The sequence below is a fragment of the Dama dama genome, chromosome 1 (genome assembly GCF_033118175.1).
Source record: "Dama dama isolate Ldn47 chromosome 1, ASM3311817v1, whole genome shotgun sequence".
In the NCBI taxonomy this organism is placed as follows: Eukaryota; Metazoa; Chordata; class Mammalia; order Artiodactyla; family Cervidae; genus Dama; species Dama dama.
In genome coordinates, this window is record NC_083681.1 from 77341392 (window position 1) to 77358241 (window position 16850).

Genomic DNA, 16850 nt, shown 5'->3' on the forward strand with positions numbered 1-16850 from the left:
ATATCAGTCTAGTATTGTTAACACTATTAAATATAAATCTAAGAGAATGTTAAACACATTGCTATTGCTTAAGACATAAAGAAATCTTTAGGGCACAAGCGTCAAGCTTTTTACATTTTGTGTCATCAACTTTAAATAGAGTTAATGTGGAATCTAAATAAAAACCAAAAGAATAACAAATAATAGTCAACTCACAGATGAATGGATTAAGAAGCTGTGGTACATACACGCAACGGAACAATACTCAGTAATAAAAAGGGACGTATCTGAGTCAATTCTAAGGAGGTGGATGAAACTAGAGCCTACACAGAGAGAAGTCAAAAAGAGAAAAACAAACATTGTATATGAACACGTGTATACATGGAATCTAGAAAGATGGTACCGATGAACCTATTTGCAGAGCTGCAATGGAGACAGACACGGAGAACAGACTTAGGGAGGAAAGTGGGGGTGGGGAGGAGGGAGAGGGTGAGAGGCGTGGAGAGAGCGGCCTGCAGACACAGACGCCACCGCATGTAGCACAGGGTCAGTGGGGTTTGCCTTTGGCTCAGGGGACTCAGACTGGGGCTCCGTAACAACCCAAAGGGCTGGGACAGGGTGAACGTGGGAGGGAGGAATGTATGTACACCTATGGCTGATTCATGTCTCTGTTTGGCGGAAATCAAACCCATATTGTAAAGCAATTATCCTTCAATTCAAAATACATGAATGAAAAATAGTCACCTCATAGAAACAGAAAATAGAAGAGTGTGTGCTAGGGGCTGAGGGCTTGAGGAAATAGAAATAGGCTGATGAAGCTCTACAAACTTTCAGGGACAAGACGAAAAAGTCTTGAAGATATAACGCAGCATAGGATGACGACAGTTGAAAGCATGGTGACTGTATTGCATCACTGAAATGTAAGAGCATAGAACTTAAACACTCTCACCAAGAGAAAGAAAAGAAAGCTGAGGGTATGGATGTGTTACTGAACCAGACGGGAGAAGTCATTTCACAATTTATTGCTGTTGTTGCTAAGGGCTGAACTCCTCTGCTCCGCCGTGGACTGTGTCCGCCAGGCTGCTCTGACCATGAGCTTTCCCAAGCAAGAACCCTGGAGTAGTTGCCATTTTCTCCTCCGGGAGATCTTCCCTGCCCGCCAGGGGTTGAACCTTCATCTCCTGCACTGTCAGCTGCAGTCTGTACCCCGACTCACCTGGGAAGCCCAGGTTCCTCTGTCCATAGAATTCTCCAGGACAGAATACTGCAGTGGGTAGCCATTCCCTTCTCCACAGGATCTTCCCAACCCAGGAACTGAACCTGGGCCTCCGCATGGCAGGTAGACTCTTTACCGTGTGAGTCACTTCCACAGCCCTCTATGTGTGTGCTCAGTAGCTCAGTCGTGTCTGACTCTTTGCAACTCCATGTACTAATGACCACCAGCCTCCTCCGTCCATGAATTTTTCAGGAATTCTGGAATGGGTTGCCGTTTCCTCTTCCATGGGATCTTCCAACTCAAGAGTCAAACCATGTCTCCTGTGTCTCCTGCATTGGCAGGTGGATTCTTTACCTCTGTGCCCCCATGGGAAGCCCATGGAACCCTCTAATGTATGAAACAGATTTTGAATTCAAGTACTTTGACGTGGCTTCCTTCAATTTTACGCTTGCACTGCAGTCTGTGACTCATGTCTCATGCATTGGCAGCCAGATTTTTTAACACTAGCTCTACCTGGGAAGCCCAGTCAATACTAGGTTTCCAGAAAAGGTTTAATATTGAAAAGAAGAGAGAAGTTCTCTCTCTGACATAAGTGTACAAATTAACTATATTGCAGATCCCACATTAGAATTATGCCACTGTTGCTATTCACATAGAAACTCAGGTTCCGATAGAGAAAGGGAATTCACATGCTTAGGTTGCATGTGCAGGGGATACAAGTCCCTACTCAAGAATAGGTGTTTTTCAAATATGTCCCTTCAGACAAAGCCTTTCCATCAAAGAAGATAATTAATTCCTTGGAGAGAAAAAGAGTCTATAAGACAAAGTACTTGAATCTTAGTGGAAAACTCTTTAAATATCCATGCATTGCAGGCAAAAATGTCTCCTTAGCTTGTTCACATCTACAGAGCAAGATTCACCAAGGGTGAAATGAATCCTTTGGTGTGTTTCCACCACACATTATTCCTCCTGTCCCTGAGATGAGAGCCCTCTATGGAAGAACATTTCTCCATAGTGTTCCAGCTGAATCCATTACGAAGTGAAGTTCCAGGTTTGCCGTGAAAGCTTTTTGATGCTTTAGGCTAGAAGTGAAGATTTAAGCCTTATAAAATGACCTTCTTATCCACTGTGGATGTGGTACTGAATTGTATGAATACTGTCTTTCTGAGTGTGTCATAGTTTTTGTACTGAAGGCTATTTATCCCAAGAGGAGGTCTGTTTGCAAATGGGATTAGTTCTGAATACCCCCAAATATCACTAAGATCATAGAAAACCTGAAGGTAAGTTCTTCAATAGTGCTGATTCTTATTAAAGATTGTTAGTTTCCATATCTAGTAATGACTATGTTTCATCGCTTTTCAAATAGGGTAATAGAGCATTTAATCTTCACCCCATTCCTCTAAAGAGGGTTAATGAATATAATTAACCTAATTTAGCAGAAATAATTGAGGCTCATAGAGATTAAGAAATTTGTAGGACTCAATTCTCTAACACTAGATGCTCTTCTTTTGCCAAGAGACATGTCTTTTAATAATTAAGACTAATCATGAGAATGAAAACAAATTTGAAACACACTTCACACTCAAGACTTTTACATTTAGCAATGTCAATACTAAAGGATGTAAAATGTCATCTGTTTAATCCAAACATGAATAGGAAGAACTCTTCCTGTAATCAATCATTATGGATAATGTGAGGTCTCTGTGGTTCTTTTTTTAAATAAAATCCCAGGCAATTATTCCTCAGTTTATTTCATGGTTAAATATTTATTTGTATTATTGATCAAAATACCAATTCTTTCTGTCTCCTAGGTGCATAGACAGTCATAAAAATAAGTGAAGGTCTTCTGTGTGCCCTCTGCTGTGTGGTGGATATATTCATATATGTTTCCTCAATCAATTCTCATAACAGCCTGTGAGGTGGACATCATTGTTCTCATTTGATACGAGAGAGAGAGAGAGAGAAACTAGGATGTAAGTTGCCAAGAAATATACCCCAGAATCAAGCAGCTGCAAGTGGAGAAAGACAAGATCCTTGTCTGTTGTGGGTTTGTTTTTTTGTTTTCTTTTTTGATTCTCAAATCAGTATGTTTAACTGCTGGAATCATCATTTCAACATTTTGCAGAAGAGTCTGTGGGTTAATGCTTTGTAGGGAAATTGTGGAGAAAGGAAATAGGGGTGAGGAAGAGACAAAACTAAAATGGACCTTCAGTGAAAGTAGTACCACACGGTTATTCAAAATTAAGAATTTCAGTAAGTTTTACTGTGTGTATGTGTCTGAGTCTGTGTATGTATATGTATATTTGTATTTCTTCAGTGACATTGCCTCATAGACACTTGCCTCTGGAGTCACACTAATTATAATTATTGTGATGATATATAAAAGTCTTTATTAGATCAACATGGTTTATTTTAACCTAACAAGATAGAACAGTATTTAAGAATTTGGAGGAAACAAAAAGAAGTAGAATCTGAACTAGTCTTAGATCTGCTATTAGTTGCTTGATTTTTGTCAAGATCCTTGCTTTCTCTAAGATTCTACTCACTAGTGTGAAAAATAAGTATAAAAATGATAGTAGTAATCATTTCAGAGGTCTGCAGTGATAATTAAATAATCAAATGTCTGAAAAAAAACATTTAGAGCATAGTAAGTGTTCATCATGATTTTAAAACTAGTTTTATTTTTGCTAGTGATTAGATTTTGCTATAATTAGATTTTGTTGTTATCATTATTAGTCTTACTATTAACATTAGTCTCTGATATCCTTTACCTTATGAAAATGGATGAAATAATACCATGTACAGGTTACTACCATGTCATACACATTGCTATCAATCACTATTAGCTACGGTTAAGTTATTGGATTTAGGCAACATGGCTTTTCAGTTCTATTACAGTATCCAGAGTCCCCCATATTCATTCCTTTCCTATTATGGATGCCCCGTAACACTTATGTGAATGCTTAATGACTCTGTTGCGCATAACACTTTGATCTCCATCTCCTTACTGAACCTCATCCAAGTCCACTTGGTCCAAGTCACAAAAACACATCTTTATGAGAGTTATATGCAAAAGTCACTCTTTCTTAAATTTGCCTTCATACCTACACTCATGTGCTCATATTCTTACACTTATATTCTAATATTTACACTCAAATCCTCATGCACTCATAGTTGAAAAATCTTTAAGATATCAGAATATCTTCCATCTTAAAAAATCTTATTAGAATTTAGATATCTATAGAATCTAGGCAATTGCTATTTACTAGATGAAAAACAATAAATTCAAGACTGTGTTTTAAAAAAAGTGACTTTTTAAGGTACTGTGATAAACAAGAACACGAAAAACATGGAAAATAGGAACAATGTGACAGAGTTTATTCTACTGGGACTCACACAAAATCCAAAGATGCAGAAAATCATATTTGTTGTGTTTTTGGTTGTCTACATCATCTCTATGGCAGGAAATGTATTCACTATGGTCGCCATCACTACCAGCTCATTACTGGGGTCCCCAATGTACTTCTTTCTGGCTCATCTCTCTTTTATTGATGCCTGCTATTCCTGTGTTGATACCCCTAAACTGGTCATAGATTCACTCTATGAAAAGAAAACCAGTACTTTCAAAGGATGCACAAATCAAATCTTTTGGGAACATTTCCTGGCAGGTATTGATATTATCCTGCTCACTGTAATGGCCTATGACCGCTATGTGGCCATCTGCAAGCCCCTGCACTATACAACCATCATGAATCGCAGGTTATGCTGGCTGCTAGTGGGAGTGGCATGGATGGGAGGCTTTCTTCATGGACTCATCCAGATCCTCTTCATCTTCAGGTTGCCCTTCTGCGGCCCTAATGTCATAGATCACTTTCTGTGTGACCTGACCCCTTTGCTCAAACTTGCCTGCACTGACACCCACACTCTAGGGCTCTTTGTCGCTGCCAACAGCGGTGTCCTCTGTCTGCTAAACTTCCTTCTCTTGGCTGGCTCCTATGTGGTCATTCTGCGCTCCCTGAGGACCAAGAGCTCGGAGGCCAGATGCAAAGCGCTCTCCACTTGTGTCTCCCACATGACAGCCGTTGCCATATTCTTTGTGCCCTGCATATTTGTATACATGAGACCTGCAGTTATTTTGCCTGTCGATAAATCAGTTGCTGTATTCTACACGATGATAACCCCCATGTTAAATCCTTTAATCTATACCTTGAGGAATGCCCAGTTGAAAACTGCCATTAGGAAATGGTTTAGTAGGAAAGCTATTTCAGATGAAATATAAATGTGGCCAGAACTCAGAATTGATTGAACAGAGATAACTGTCAAAGGGACATTGCTGATAATCTCTGCAAAGAATACCTAGTGAAATAAAGAGCAACAACAACAAAATTACCAAACTTAGATTTTGTAAGAGGGGAGTAGAAATTGGTGCAAGAAAATGGGAAAAGCCAAACCCAGGACCATTCTTTGAATATGTAGAAAATTTTACCAAATTGGGACTTGATATAACTGAATTCATCACTTTATATGGATTCAAAATGTTTATTCTAGTAAAAACAAAAGCCATAAAGTGTATTCTTTCTTATTAATAATCTCAGTGACAATCCATAGACATAGGCACCGCTATTTTTCCTGTTAGCAAGTGAGAGACTAAACAGAAAGAAGTAAATTCCAAAATGAAAATATCAAAGAGCTAAAAAACAGAATCTAGCTGATCTCTCAAAGCATGCTGTTAACTGTCAGAAAACAATGACAGAAGGGTAACCTAGTTACCATGCAAAGGGACTGGGACTGTTTCAGACTCTCTATATATATACATATTTATATACATATACACACACACACATATATATCTATGTGTGTGTTATACTACATGCCATATATTATTACATGATAATATTACATATTATTAATATAGTATATGCTATTATTATATAATCAGCTATATTGCATGTATAGTAATATATATAGTTACATATACAATTAGTTATATAACATATTATCATGTTAGTATGTATGTGTGTGTGTTCCCAGTTATGTACAATCCCGTGATCCTATGACTGCAACCCACTAGGCTCCTCTGCCCACGCAATTTTTCCAAGCAAGAATCCTGGAGTGGGTTGCCATTCCCTCCTCAAGGGATCCTCCTGACCCAGGTAACGAAACTGCATTTTTGTGCCTTCTGCATTTGCAGACAGATTCTTCACCACTAGCACCACCTGAGAAGCCCTAGTATGTATGCTATTATATAATAGGTTATTGCATATAACTAAATACTAATAATTTTATTAATAATTATGCATATTTATATACATCATAGTAGATTATTAGACATTGACTTATCACTGTGATATGTAATCGCAGTAGCTAACCCTTCTCCAGGGTATCTTTTAAACCCAGGGATCACACCCAGGTCTCCCACATTGCAGCAGATTCTTTATCAGATGAGCCACCAGCAAAGCCCTGGAATACTGGAGTGGATAGCCTATTCCTTCTCCATGGATCTTCCCAGCCCAGGAATCAAACTGGGGTCTCCTGCATTGCAGGCAAATTCTTTACCAGCTGAGCTACCAGGGAAGCCCTCATAAAATCAACAGGGCATTCAATCTCTAAAGGGCAAGTAATGAATATCACATCATGTGTCCAAATTTCCCTTTAGCATTCAGAATCCTTCTGCATTGTCCATGTGACCTTCTTATGTTTATGATCCATCACAAAGAGTAATGATTCAAATCAAAGAATCTTTTGAAGTCAAACAGAAATTTCAATTTATTAAATAAACTGTCATACTCCTTAAAACATTTGCTTACTTGATAGAAATTGTTTCTACAAGTAACATGATGTATGGTTTATAATAAATATCAAGTGAATAAATATAAGTATTTACAGCAAGCAGAATAACAAGCACCTAGAATGTTGTCTTCCCTGGTTGGGGAAGATCCCCTGGAGAAGGGCATGGCAACTCACTCCAGTATTCTTGCCTGGAGAATCCCATGGAAACGGAAGCCTGGGAGGCTACAGTCCATGGGGTTGCAAAGAGTCAGACACGACTGAGCAATTTAGCATGTGTATGGCACTGTCTACTTGATTATGGAATTTTAGCTCAGGTCCCAGGGACTGAACCCATGTGGTTATTTTCTCAGATCTATAGTTGAAATAGACAAAGAGCAACCAACAGATTCTTATTGTTGTTCATTGTACCATAATCCACTTTGTTGATCCATTACATTCATTGATATTATGCTGACTGCATCTTCTGATCAAGAAGCAACAATTGCTTTAGATTTTTTTGTAAGACATTTCTGTGTCAGATGTTAGAATAAATCCAAATAAAATTCAGAGTACCAAACTCAGTGATCATTTATAGGCACAGTGGTATGGGGCATATCAAGATATTCCTTTTAACGTGAAAGTTAATTTGTTCCCTCTGTCCTCTCCCATAAACAAAGAAAATGCACCGTGCTCAGTGGACCTCAGTGTTCTTTGGAGAAAGCACATATTTTGTGTGGGTGTACTTCAATGACCCATTTATAAAGGAACTCAAAGAGCTGCTGGTCCTGAGTGAGGTCCAGAAAAGAAACAGCTCTGCCACAGGTTAGACTGGCATTCAAGCTTCTCAGCCACTAGAGACAAACGATCCAGTAGATCCATGGTCCTTGATGTGTCAGTGGAGATAGGGCTGCGGGAGCCTTTGGCAGGCCTCCACATGTGAGCTGCCATGCAGGCACTTAGGATTGTGGAGCAAAATCTTGTGATCCTTTTCAGATAACTACGCTCATTTTGAGAAATAGCTCTTGGTTGCTTAACAGTGACTGAATACTAAACCATGGGCCACCAAGTTACTAAGCAACCTGGGTTGCTCATCATGAACTTGGTGCTGGACCCATCAAGGACATATTGCTTGGGTATACCCAGTAATAGCTCATTAGTCATTAATTTCATCAAATGGAAGCACAGTATATGTAATCGGGCTGAGTTGATATGTGTGTGTGTTCAGTCAGTCAGTCACTGACTTTGGCCCCAAGGACTGTAGCACACCAGGTTCCTCTGTCCATGGAATTTTCAAGAAAACTGGAATGGGTTGCAGTGTCCTACTCCAGGAGGTCTTCCTAATCCAGGGATCAAACCGTTGTCTTTTGCATCTCCTGCATTGGTAGGTAGATTCTTTATTTTTTTTGTTAATCATATTTTAGTTGATTTATTTTTTAACTGAAGGAAAATTGCTTTACAGAATTTTTCTGTTTTCTGTCAAACGTCAACAAGAATCAGCCATAGGTGGGCCCATGTACCCCCACTTCCAGAACCTCCCTCCCATCTCCCTCCCCATCCCACCCTTCTAGATTGTCACAGAGCCCCTGTTTGAGTTCCATGAGTCACAGCAAATTCCCATTCTTTACCAGGGCTCCATAAACTCAAAAGTGGAAAGTGCAGTGCTACAGCCCCATTCTGGGAAATCCCTAAAGTCAGAAGGAAGGTAACTCCTGTCAATCGATAAAACTTCAAGCAGTGTACATGGTTTTTTACTTTGCTTGGAAGGAAAAATATCCACATGTGTACTGTATACTGATTCATGATTTTAATCAATGGTTTGGCCAGATGGTCAAGAGACTTGGAAGGAACATGGTTGGAAGATAAGCAACAAGAGAATTAAAGGAATAGATATCTTTATGTACTTTTTTAGAATTATTTAAAAAAAAATATGTGTGCCACATGCCACAATGTAAAGATTGGAGTGACACCACTCGCTACTACCTTTAGAAATCTATTAGCCAAATCTGTGCTTTCTATTGCCATTAACTTAGGTTTCGCCTGCTTAAAGGTCTTATTTCCAAAGGCAGAAATGAGTCACCGGGAGACACAACAATGCTATATTGATCTGAGAGTTAAGACTCCTGCCTGATCACTTTGGGCTCCTCATGCTCTGAACCAACAAGCAAAAATGTAAGGTAGTGTGACCCTGACTGCTAAGGAGAATTGGACTCCTCCTTAAAGGAGAGAAGAAAAGTATGTCTGGAATAGAGTAGCTCCCAAAGGCCCCTCCTGAGTTACCAAATCTGATGATTAAGATCAATAAAAAAGTGCAACTACGCAATCCATTTACAGTTACTAATGACCAAGAATTTTCAGCAATGAAGGTCTATGCCATCCCACCAGGCAAAGAAAATGAACAAATTAGGTGATTATTGAAGGCACAATCATTCCTCTTTGCTAAAACAGCTCCACTTAATTTTATCTCCCTTTTTACTGTTTTCTGCTCTTTAATCATCTTTGTACAGTGCCTCCTAATGATAATAACTCTTGCATTTATATATTCTAAAATCCTTCCATTATTTTAACTGTATTTCTTTTCACAAAATCCCATTATCCAGTTCCTTCTCTATTGTGATATTTTCAGTGATATTTCAGATCATCTTAAATGATCTTATTTTTAAAAACTATTAAACTTGCACAAAAGATCTTTTCATAAAAAGGGAAAAGTGTGGGTTTTTTCCCCCTTAATTTAAGAAAATCTTTCTGAGAGTCTCTTCTTCACTTACTTATAAGATTTCCTTTAAGTATTGTACCACAATGTATTTGCTAATCAGTAAAACTTTATTTTTAGAGAGGTTTTAGGTTCATGGCTAAACTGAGATTAAAGTACAAAGATCCCATATACCTCCTGTCCCCACAATGGGACACTCTCCCCCCATAGGGATACACTTGTTAAAATCAAAGGAACCTACAATGATGCATTGTTCAGTTCAGTTCAGTTCAGTTCAGTCACTCAGTCGTGTCCGACTCTTTGCGACCCCATGAATAGTAGCATGCCAGGCCTCCGTGTCCATCACCAACTCCCAGAGTTTACTCAAACTCATGCCCATCGAGTTGATGATGCCATCCAGTCATCTCATCCTCTGTCGCCCCCTTCTCCTCCTGCCCCCAATCTCTCCCAGCATCAGGGTCTTTTCCAATGAGTCAACTCTTCACACGAGGTGGCCAAAGTACTGGAGTTTCAGCTTCAGCATCAGTCCTTCCAATGAACACCCAGGACTGATCTCCTTTAGGATGGACTGGTTGGATCTCCTTGCAGTCCAAGGGCCTCTCAAGAGTCTTCTCCAACACCACAGTTCATAAGCATCATTATCACCCCAAATTTATAGTTTACATTAGGGTTCACTCTAAGTACTGTATATTTTGAGGGTTTTGACTTATACATTGATAAGATTCAAAATTATAGAAACAAGCAGAAGAATTTCACTGCCTTAAATATCCTTGGTGCTCCACCTATTCATCCTTCTCCCTTCCCTAATCCTTTTCATTCATTTATACTCTTTCTGTCTCCATAGTTTTGCCTTTTTCAGAATGTCATATAGTTGAAATTATGTAGCAGGTAGTCCTTTCAGTCTTGTTTCTTTCATTTGGTAATATGCATTCACGTTTCCTGAATGAGTTTGCACAGTTTAATAGCTCATTTATTTTTAACTCTGAATAGTATTCCATTGTTTGGATGTACTACAACTTATTTATCTATTTATGTCTTATTGAGGGACATCTTGGTTGCTTCCAAGATTTGGTAATCATGAGTAAAGCTGCTAAAAAAATCCATGTGCAGCAAAACTGCTTTCTTCGTGTGTGTGTGTGTGTGTGTGTGTGTGTGTGTGTGAATCTGTTTATAGGCCACATTTTGTCTTTTTACTAGTTTTTGTTTTGTTTTGTCTTGTTATTTTTTCCCCCTTTATTTTAACAGCTCAGTTGGTAAAGAATCTGCCTGTAATACAGGAGACCCCGGTTTGATTCCTAGGTTGGGACGATCCCCTGGAGAAGGGATAGATTATGCAATCCAGTATTCTTAGGCTTCCCTTGTGGCTCAGCTGGTAAAGAGTCCCACCTGCAGTGCAGGAGACCTGGGTTCGATCCCTGGGTTGGGAAGATCCCCTGGAGAAGGGAAAGGCTACCCACTCTAGTATTCTGGCCTGGAGAATTCTATGGACTGTATAGTCCATGGGGTTGCAAAGAGTCAGACACAACTGAGTGACTTGAACTTTTCATTTTTACAGGAGTGGGCTTTGATTCTGAATACAATGACTAGCCACTTACTTATCAATTTAGGTAAATAATTTTATTATACAACTCTTTAATTAATATTGGAAATGGTGTTAAAATTATGTCATTAGGTGAAAAGCAAGTAAATTTGTTTACAGTGATCTGAATTATTGATTCTATCTTTGTATTATTATTATTACTTTCTGTAGGGCACCAAGAGAGTTGACTCACAGGAACCACATTAAAATAGTTGCTGCTCTAAATATCTCTTTGCTGCACAAATTCTTCCTTAAAGGTGTGCTTCCTTTGAAAACAAAGTTTGATACTAAATTTTTTCAAAGTATTTTTCATCTCTGCATTTCTTAGAGTATAGATTAAGGGATTGAACATGGGGGCAATGATGGTGTAAAATAGTGCAAATACCTTATCCTCAGGGAAAGTAGTGGGAGGTCTAAGATAGATAAAGATAACAGGTACAAAAAATAAGATGACCACAGTGATATGAGACCCACAGGTAGAGAGGGCTTTGTGTCTTCCTTCAGCTGAATGATTTTTTAAAGTGAATAATATAATGCCATAAGAAACAAACAAGACAGCAAATGTAACTAAGGCAACCATTCCTGAAAAGGCAATCACAAGCACACCAGTGATGTAGGTGTCAGTACATGCAATTTTTAGCAATGGAAAAATATCACAGAAATAGTGATCAATTTCATTAGGACCACAGAAAGGCAAGCCGATTGCCATAAAAAATTGAGGAAAGGAATGGACGGCTCCACCAGCCCAGGCAGCTAAGAGGAGAAGATTGCATCTTGTTCTGTTCATGATAACCACGTAGTGGAGAGGCTTGCAGATGGCAACATAGCGGTCAAAAGCCATGGCAGTAAGAATAAAGATCTCAGCACCTCCAAAGAAGTGCATGATAAGGACCTGTAGCATGCAGTCACCATAGGAAATAGTCTTCTCTCCACTAGCAGATCTGCAATTAATCTGGGTGTCACGCTGGAGGTATAGCAGAAGTCTATGAGGGAGAAGTGGCTGAGGAAACAGCACACTGGCCGGTTACAAAGAGGACTGCACTGAATGGAGAGGAGGAGCAGAAGGTTTCCCACCAACAGGACAAGGTAACAGAATAAGAAAAACACAAAGCATGTATTTGTATGTCCTGGTCACATGCAAGTCCTAGAAGAATGAATTCTGATATGTTTCTCTGGTTTTCCATTTGAGTTTAGTGTAGGTTATACACAAATGACTTATGTTTCTGAAAAAAAGAAAACATATGCTTGGGTGAATATGAGCACAATAATATAAAATTTACCATAAATACATTTACATGAATAAAACTTTGATATTAATTATTGATTTAGTAAATGTTTTTAATCTAACTTACTTTATAAATCTATTGCAAAACAATTTATAATGAAAATGATTATATGATTTACCCAATTACTTGTAAAGATTTTAAATATTTAAACATTATTTTGAAAATAAAAAAGTTAATTGTTGTTAATAAAATATTTTACAAAACAAAGAAGGCTAATTATCCCAAGGCAAGAAAATATTCTTTTGTATATTTTTCAATTCTTGTGGCCATATACATGAAGGCAACTTGCCTTCTTTTAAAATTATCTAACCAAATTCCCTGAATTATCCGGCATGAATCCCAAAGAAACACAAATTTATTTAAAATCCCAACTTGAACTACTGAACATTAACTTAAATAGAGCATCCTAAGGTTTCTGTGATGGCTCAAGTGGTAAAGAATCTGCCTCAAAGCAGGAGACACTGGTTTGATCACTGAGTTGGGAAGATCGCCTAGAAGAGGGAATGGCAGCCACTCCAGTATTCTTGCCTGGAAAATCCCATGGACAGAGGAGCCTGGAAGGCAACAGCCCATAGTGTCTCAAAGAGTTGGACACAAGTCAGCGTGTACACATACTCTGTGATCAAACATAGTTAATGGGTCGTGGTAAATCAATGTGATTGTTGTTACTTCAAAAGGCAAAGAACTCTTGAGAAATATACAATAAGATTTACATTATAATTTATATTTTATTTATACACTATGATTTAAATTGCAAAACAATCTTATTTCTCATATTTATATTTCATGTGTTAAGACAATTAAAAAATACATACTGATATTGAAGTTTGTTTTGGATATTGGTAAAGAAAAATAAATGTTGTGAAGTTGCTCAAGTGTTTGTTGCTGGAAACTTCATGCAAAAAAAAGCTACTGTTAATAAAAAAGATGATATAACAACTTTTGGTCCAGTTATCCCTCAGTGGCATGTGTTGCAGTAAAGAATTAAAGAAATGTTTATAGATTTTCATCTTTTGTAACTAAGGGAAATCTTTAGACACTATTTAATCAGTGTAAAATAAGTGCAAGATAGAACAAGTTCACTTCTAGATGCTATTTTAACCATCAATGAGGAATTATTTGTCCACAGTGGGTTTGCAAAAGTTAGCACACTTTTAGGGTTAGACAGTCATATCCAGGCCCTCAAATGTCTATTTAAAAGAATAAAAAAGCAAACAGAGAATGAATGTTTTTATAGCAAGTGCATGATTTTCATATTTAAAAACCATGAAGTCTAGGGCTTCACAAAATTATTATTAATGTTATTTATAGTCTTGATGATGATTTCAGATGGCAAATAGTTAACAGATAGCATTTTAAATGGCCTGTATGACACCATTTCTATTTTAAGCTATTATTCAAAACTGCAATGTCACAGAGGTTAAATTTTCTCATTATCCTACTTTGTTTTCACTCTCACTATAAAGCTTCCAACCTGTTTTTCTGTAACTACCAGAACAAAGTATCAGTCACACAGTGTTCATCAATTAGCATTAACTCAAAAGTATTTAAAAGGTTTTTTTGGAGGGGTTGCAGTACATTTAAAGGCTTTTTTTTGGGGGGGAGGGGTTGCAGACATTGTAGAATAATGTCTTCTACATAATTGCAATTGATACATAGATTTTTTTGTTTGTGAAGTGGAATAATATTGATATGTCAAATAAAAGCATTTATATAAAATTGATTTAAAGAAATGTATTATATAAGTAGACAAAAATAAATAAATAAATTAGAGAGAAATAACTTCATTAACCTGAATCTCTGACTATAGAAGAGCCCTAGATAGAGAGTCAAAATAATTCCTGACAATTGGAAAGTAATTCAATAAAATGAGAACAGACAAAACCCTGACTCTTTTTTAATCTGAGGTTAAACAGGAGTTGAGGTGAATGGGGAAGAAGGTATCACAAAGGGCAGCAATGAAAATAATGAAATCTCAATTCAGAATCTTTATCTGAGCAGAAAGCAACACGCAAATATCGGGTTAATGAACGTCCAGTGTGTCTTTCTGAGTATTTGAGCTTGTAAAAATATTATGTATTTAAAAGAAACACATTTAATCAATAATAGATTAAAACAATATCCTATATTCTGAGTTATTATAATGTAGCGAATGGTGCTAACAGAGGTAAAAGGAAATGTGAAAAGTCAGGTGAGGAGAAAACATTGTCATAAAACAACATTTTGAACATGAGATAGTAAGGAAATCTATACAAAATCTGAAGACACAATGGATGAAATAAAGAATACCAGGCAACCGCTAAACAGATGGTTCAGGTGACGACAGCAAAGTTCTGGGAAAGTTGAGGAGTGCTAACCTAACTAATCAGTGTGATTCTCAGGCTAATGGATTAACATGTTTGAAAGTCTCATTGCATTTATCTTAGAATTACGATATTATTACCTAATTCAGAAATTTGATGAAGAATATAAAATACCCAGTGATATATATGGTTCATAATATACTTCTTTTTAACACTCATTTTTGTTTGAGTAAGTCATTTAGCTGTCAAAGAAACTGTTATGCCTACATAAAAGTTTAACAAAAAGAAAAAATCCCACATAATTTTAACAAGTGCAATCACATAAGCATCAATTTCAACAATATGGTGATGAAAAACTTTCAATTATTTTTGAAATTTTTGTTGGTTATTTTAAGGCAATTTTAACCCATATCAATTGTCTGATTTTCCTTGCATCATGAAAAAAATTCTCCGAAATTATCTTATTTCTTCATTTTGAAAATATCTTTGCTGTTCACTATGCTGTCAGCATAAGAATAGGCCCTCTCATATTTAACTTACATTCTCCAAAATATACTTAAATTTTCTCCTGTTTTATTAAAACATTGCATGTTACAAACTTATTTTTATTGATCTAGATGAAACTAGTCTATGTTAAAATGGCAGATGCTTTAAATGGAGAATTACTCATATTTATGGATATTCAAGCTGAAATTTGGTCTTATCTTAAAAGTAACAAGGGAAAATGCACACAAGTAGGTGATGAGGTGCAATGAAATGGATTGCCAACTCGAGAATGCGTTAATTCCGTTATTAAACAGAATTTTCCTTTTAAATGATACATGATTAAAATTAAACATGCTGTGACATTAGTATAGTAATTAAATTATCACGTTACAAGAGAAGTAATAGCTTTGAGAAAGAAACTACATCAAACAAACACACAGCACTGACTCAAGCTAGCACAAGGCTGGGGGACATGACCCAAACCAGGGCCACAGACCTCAGGGCTGAGGGGCTGTCAGGGGAGTTCTAGGACGCATCTAGAAAACTCCTCCCCCAGATACTTACTCTGTCAATTTGCTCCTTGTATGAAAAATACAGAGAATAAAAACCAGTAAATCAAACATATCTCTCAAATATTTTGTAAAATCAATACATCTTAAATTTTCCACAGGTTTACAAGGGAAGCAGGATTAAAATATTCACTAACATTATCAGTAATGAAAGAAGTGTGTCTTTATCCCTCAGGAAAACATATTTAGGTCCTGGGTATCATCTCTTTTATACCTATGCCTGAAGAAAATTTGGTTGGGAAGGACAGAATATAAACTACAGTAACTAAGCAAAAATGAATGTCTTTGAAAGCTCTAAGTAATTATATTCCCAAAGGTATTTGTAAACATATCCAAAGCAAAGATTGTCAAGCCACTGTCCAGGGTAATGTCCCTGTTCCTCTGGTTGTTTACTTTCCAAATTTATCTTATCTTGCCTCAGATAGTATTCACTTGGGGGCTCACAAAGGCTGTAGACAAGGCATTTCAGAAAACTCTGTCTTCATCCAGTTTTCTAAAGGCTGGGAGGGAAACTAAAGTAGCTTTCAGGAAAACCTGAGATGACATAGGACAAAGAGAACCAGTCATGTGCATTTAAAGAATCAAACACGTGGACAATCAAGGTCCCACTGTGTAGCTGGTGGCTCAAAGTAAAGAATCCACCTGCAATGCGGGAGATCTGAGTTCAGTCCCTGAGTTGGGAAGATCCTCTGGAGGAGGGCATGCAACCCGGGTCACAAAGAGTCGGACAAGACCAAGCGACTTCACTAAGTCACTTAGACATTTAAGAGATGTCTGAGATCAGAATCCTGACCTCAGAATTCTCTTCAAACTTCATGAAGATTGAAGATTCTTGTCTAAATTAAGGAAACACCTGAATGTGCCAAAAAAGATTTTAGTTTAAGCCCTAGTTGTCAGCTGGCTATACCTGTTTCTTAGTCTAATCACCTTTATTTCTCCATAGAATGAAAACC

The 16850-nt window shown here is 37.4% G+C and overlaps 1 protein-coding gene and 1 pseudogene across 1 annotated transcript; one reads left to right on the forward strand and one right to left on the reverse strand.

Annotated features, from left to right (window-relative positions):
- Positions 1-4544: 4544 nt before the first annotated feature.
- On the forward strand, positions 4545-13879 carry LOC133055745 (olfactory receptor 4C46-like). The gene is made up of 2 exons (XM_061140862.1): positions 4545-5445; positions 13851-13879. The coding sequence occupies exons 1-2, from the start codon at positions 4545-4547 to the stop codon at positions 13877-13879; spliced, it is 930 nt and encodes a 309-aa protein (XP_060996845.1).
- Positions 11474-12437, reverse strand: LOC133064555 (olfactory receptor 4P4-like; annotated as a pseudogene).
- Positions 13880-16850: the final 2971 nt, after the last annotated feature.

Coding starts and splice junctions, on each gene's coding strand:
- LOC133055745 (XM_061140862.1), top strand. CDS start 4,545: ATGGAAAATAGGAACAATGTGACAGAGTTTATTCTACTGGGACTCACA. Junction 5,446..13,850: donor TGCCATTAGGAAATGGTTTA/GTAGGAAAGCTA, acceptor TGTTATTTATAG/TCTTGATGATGATTTCAGAT.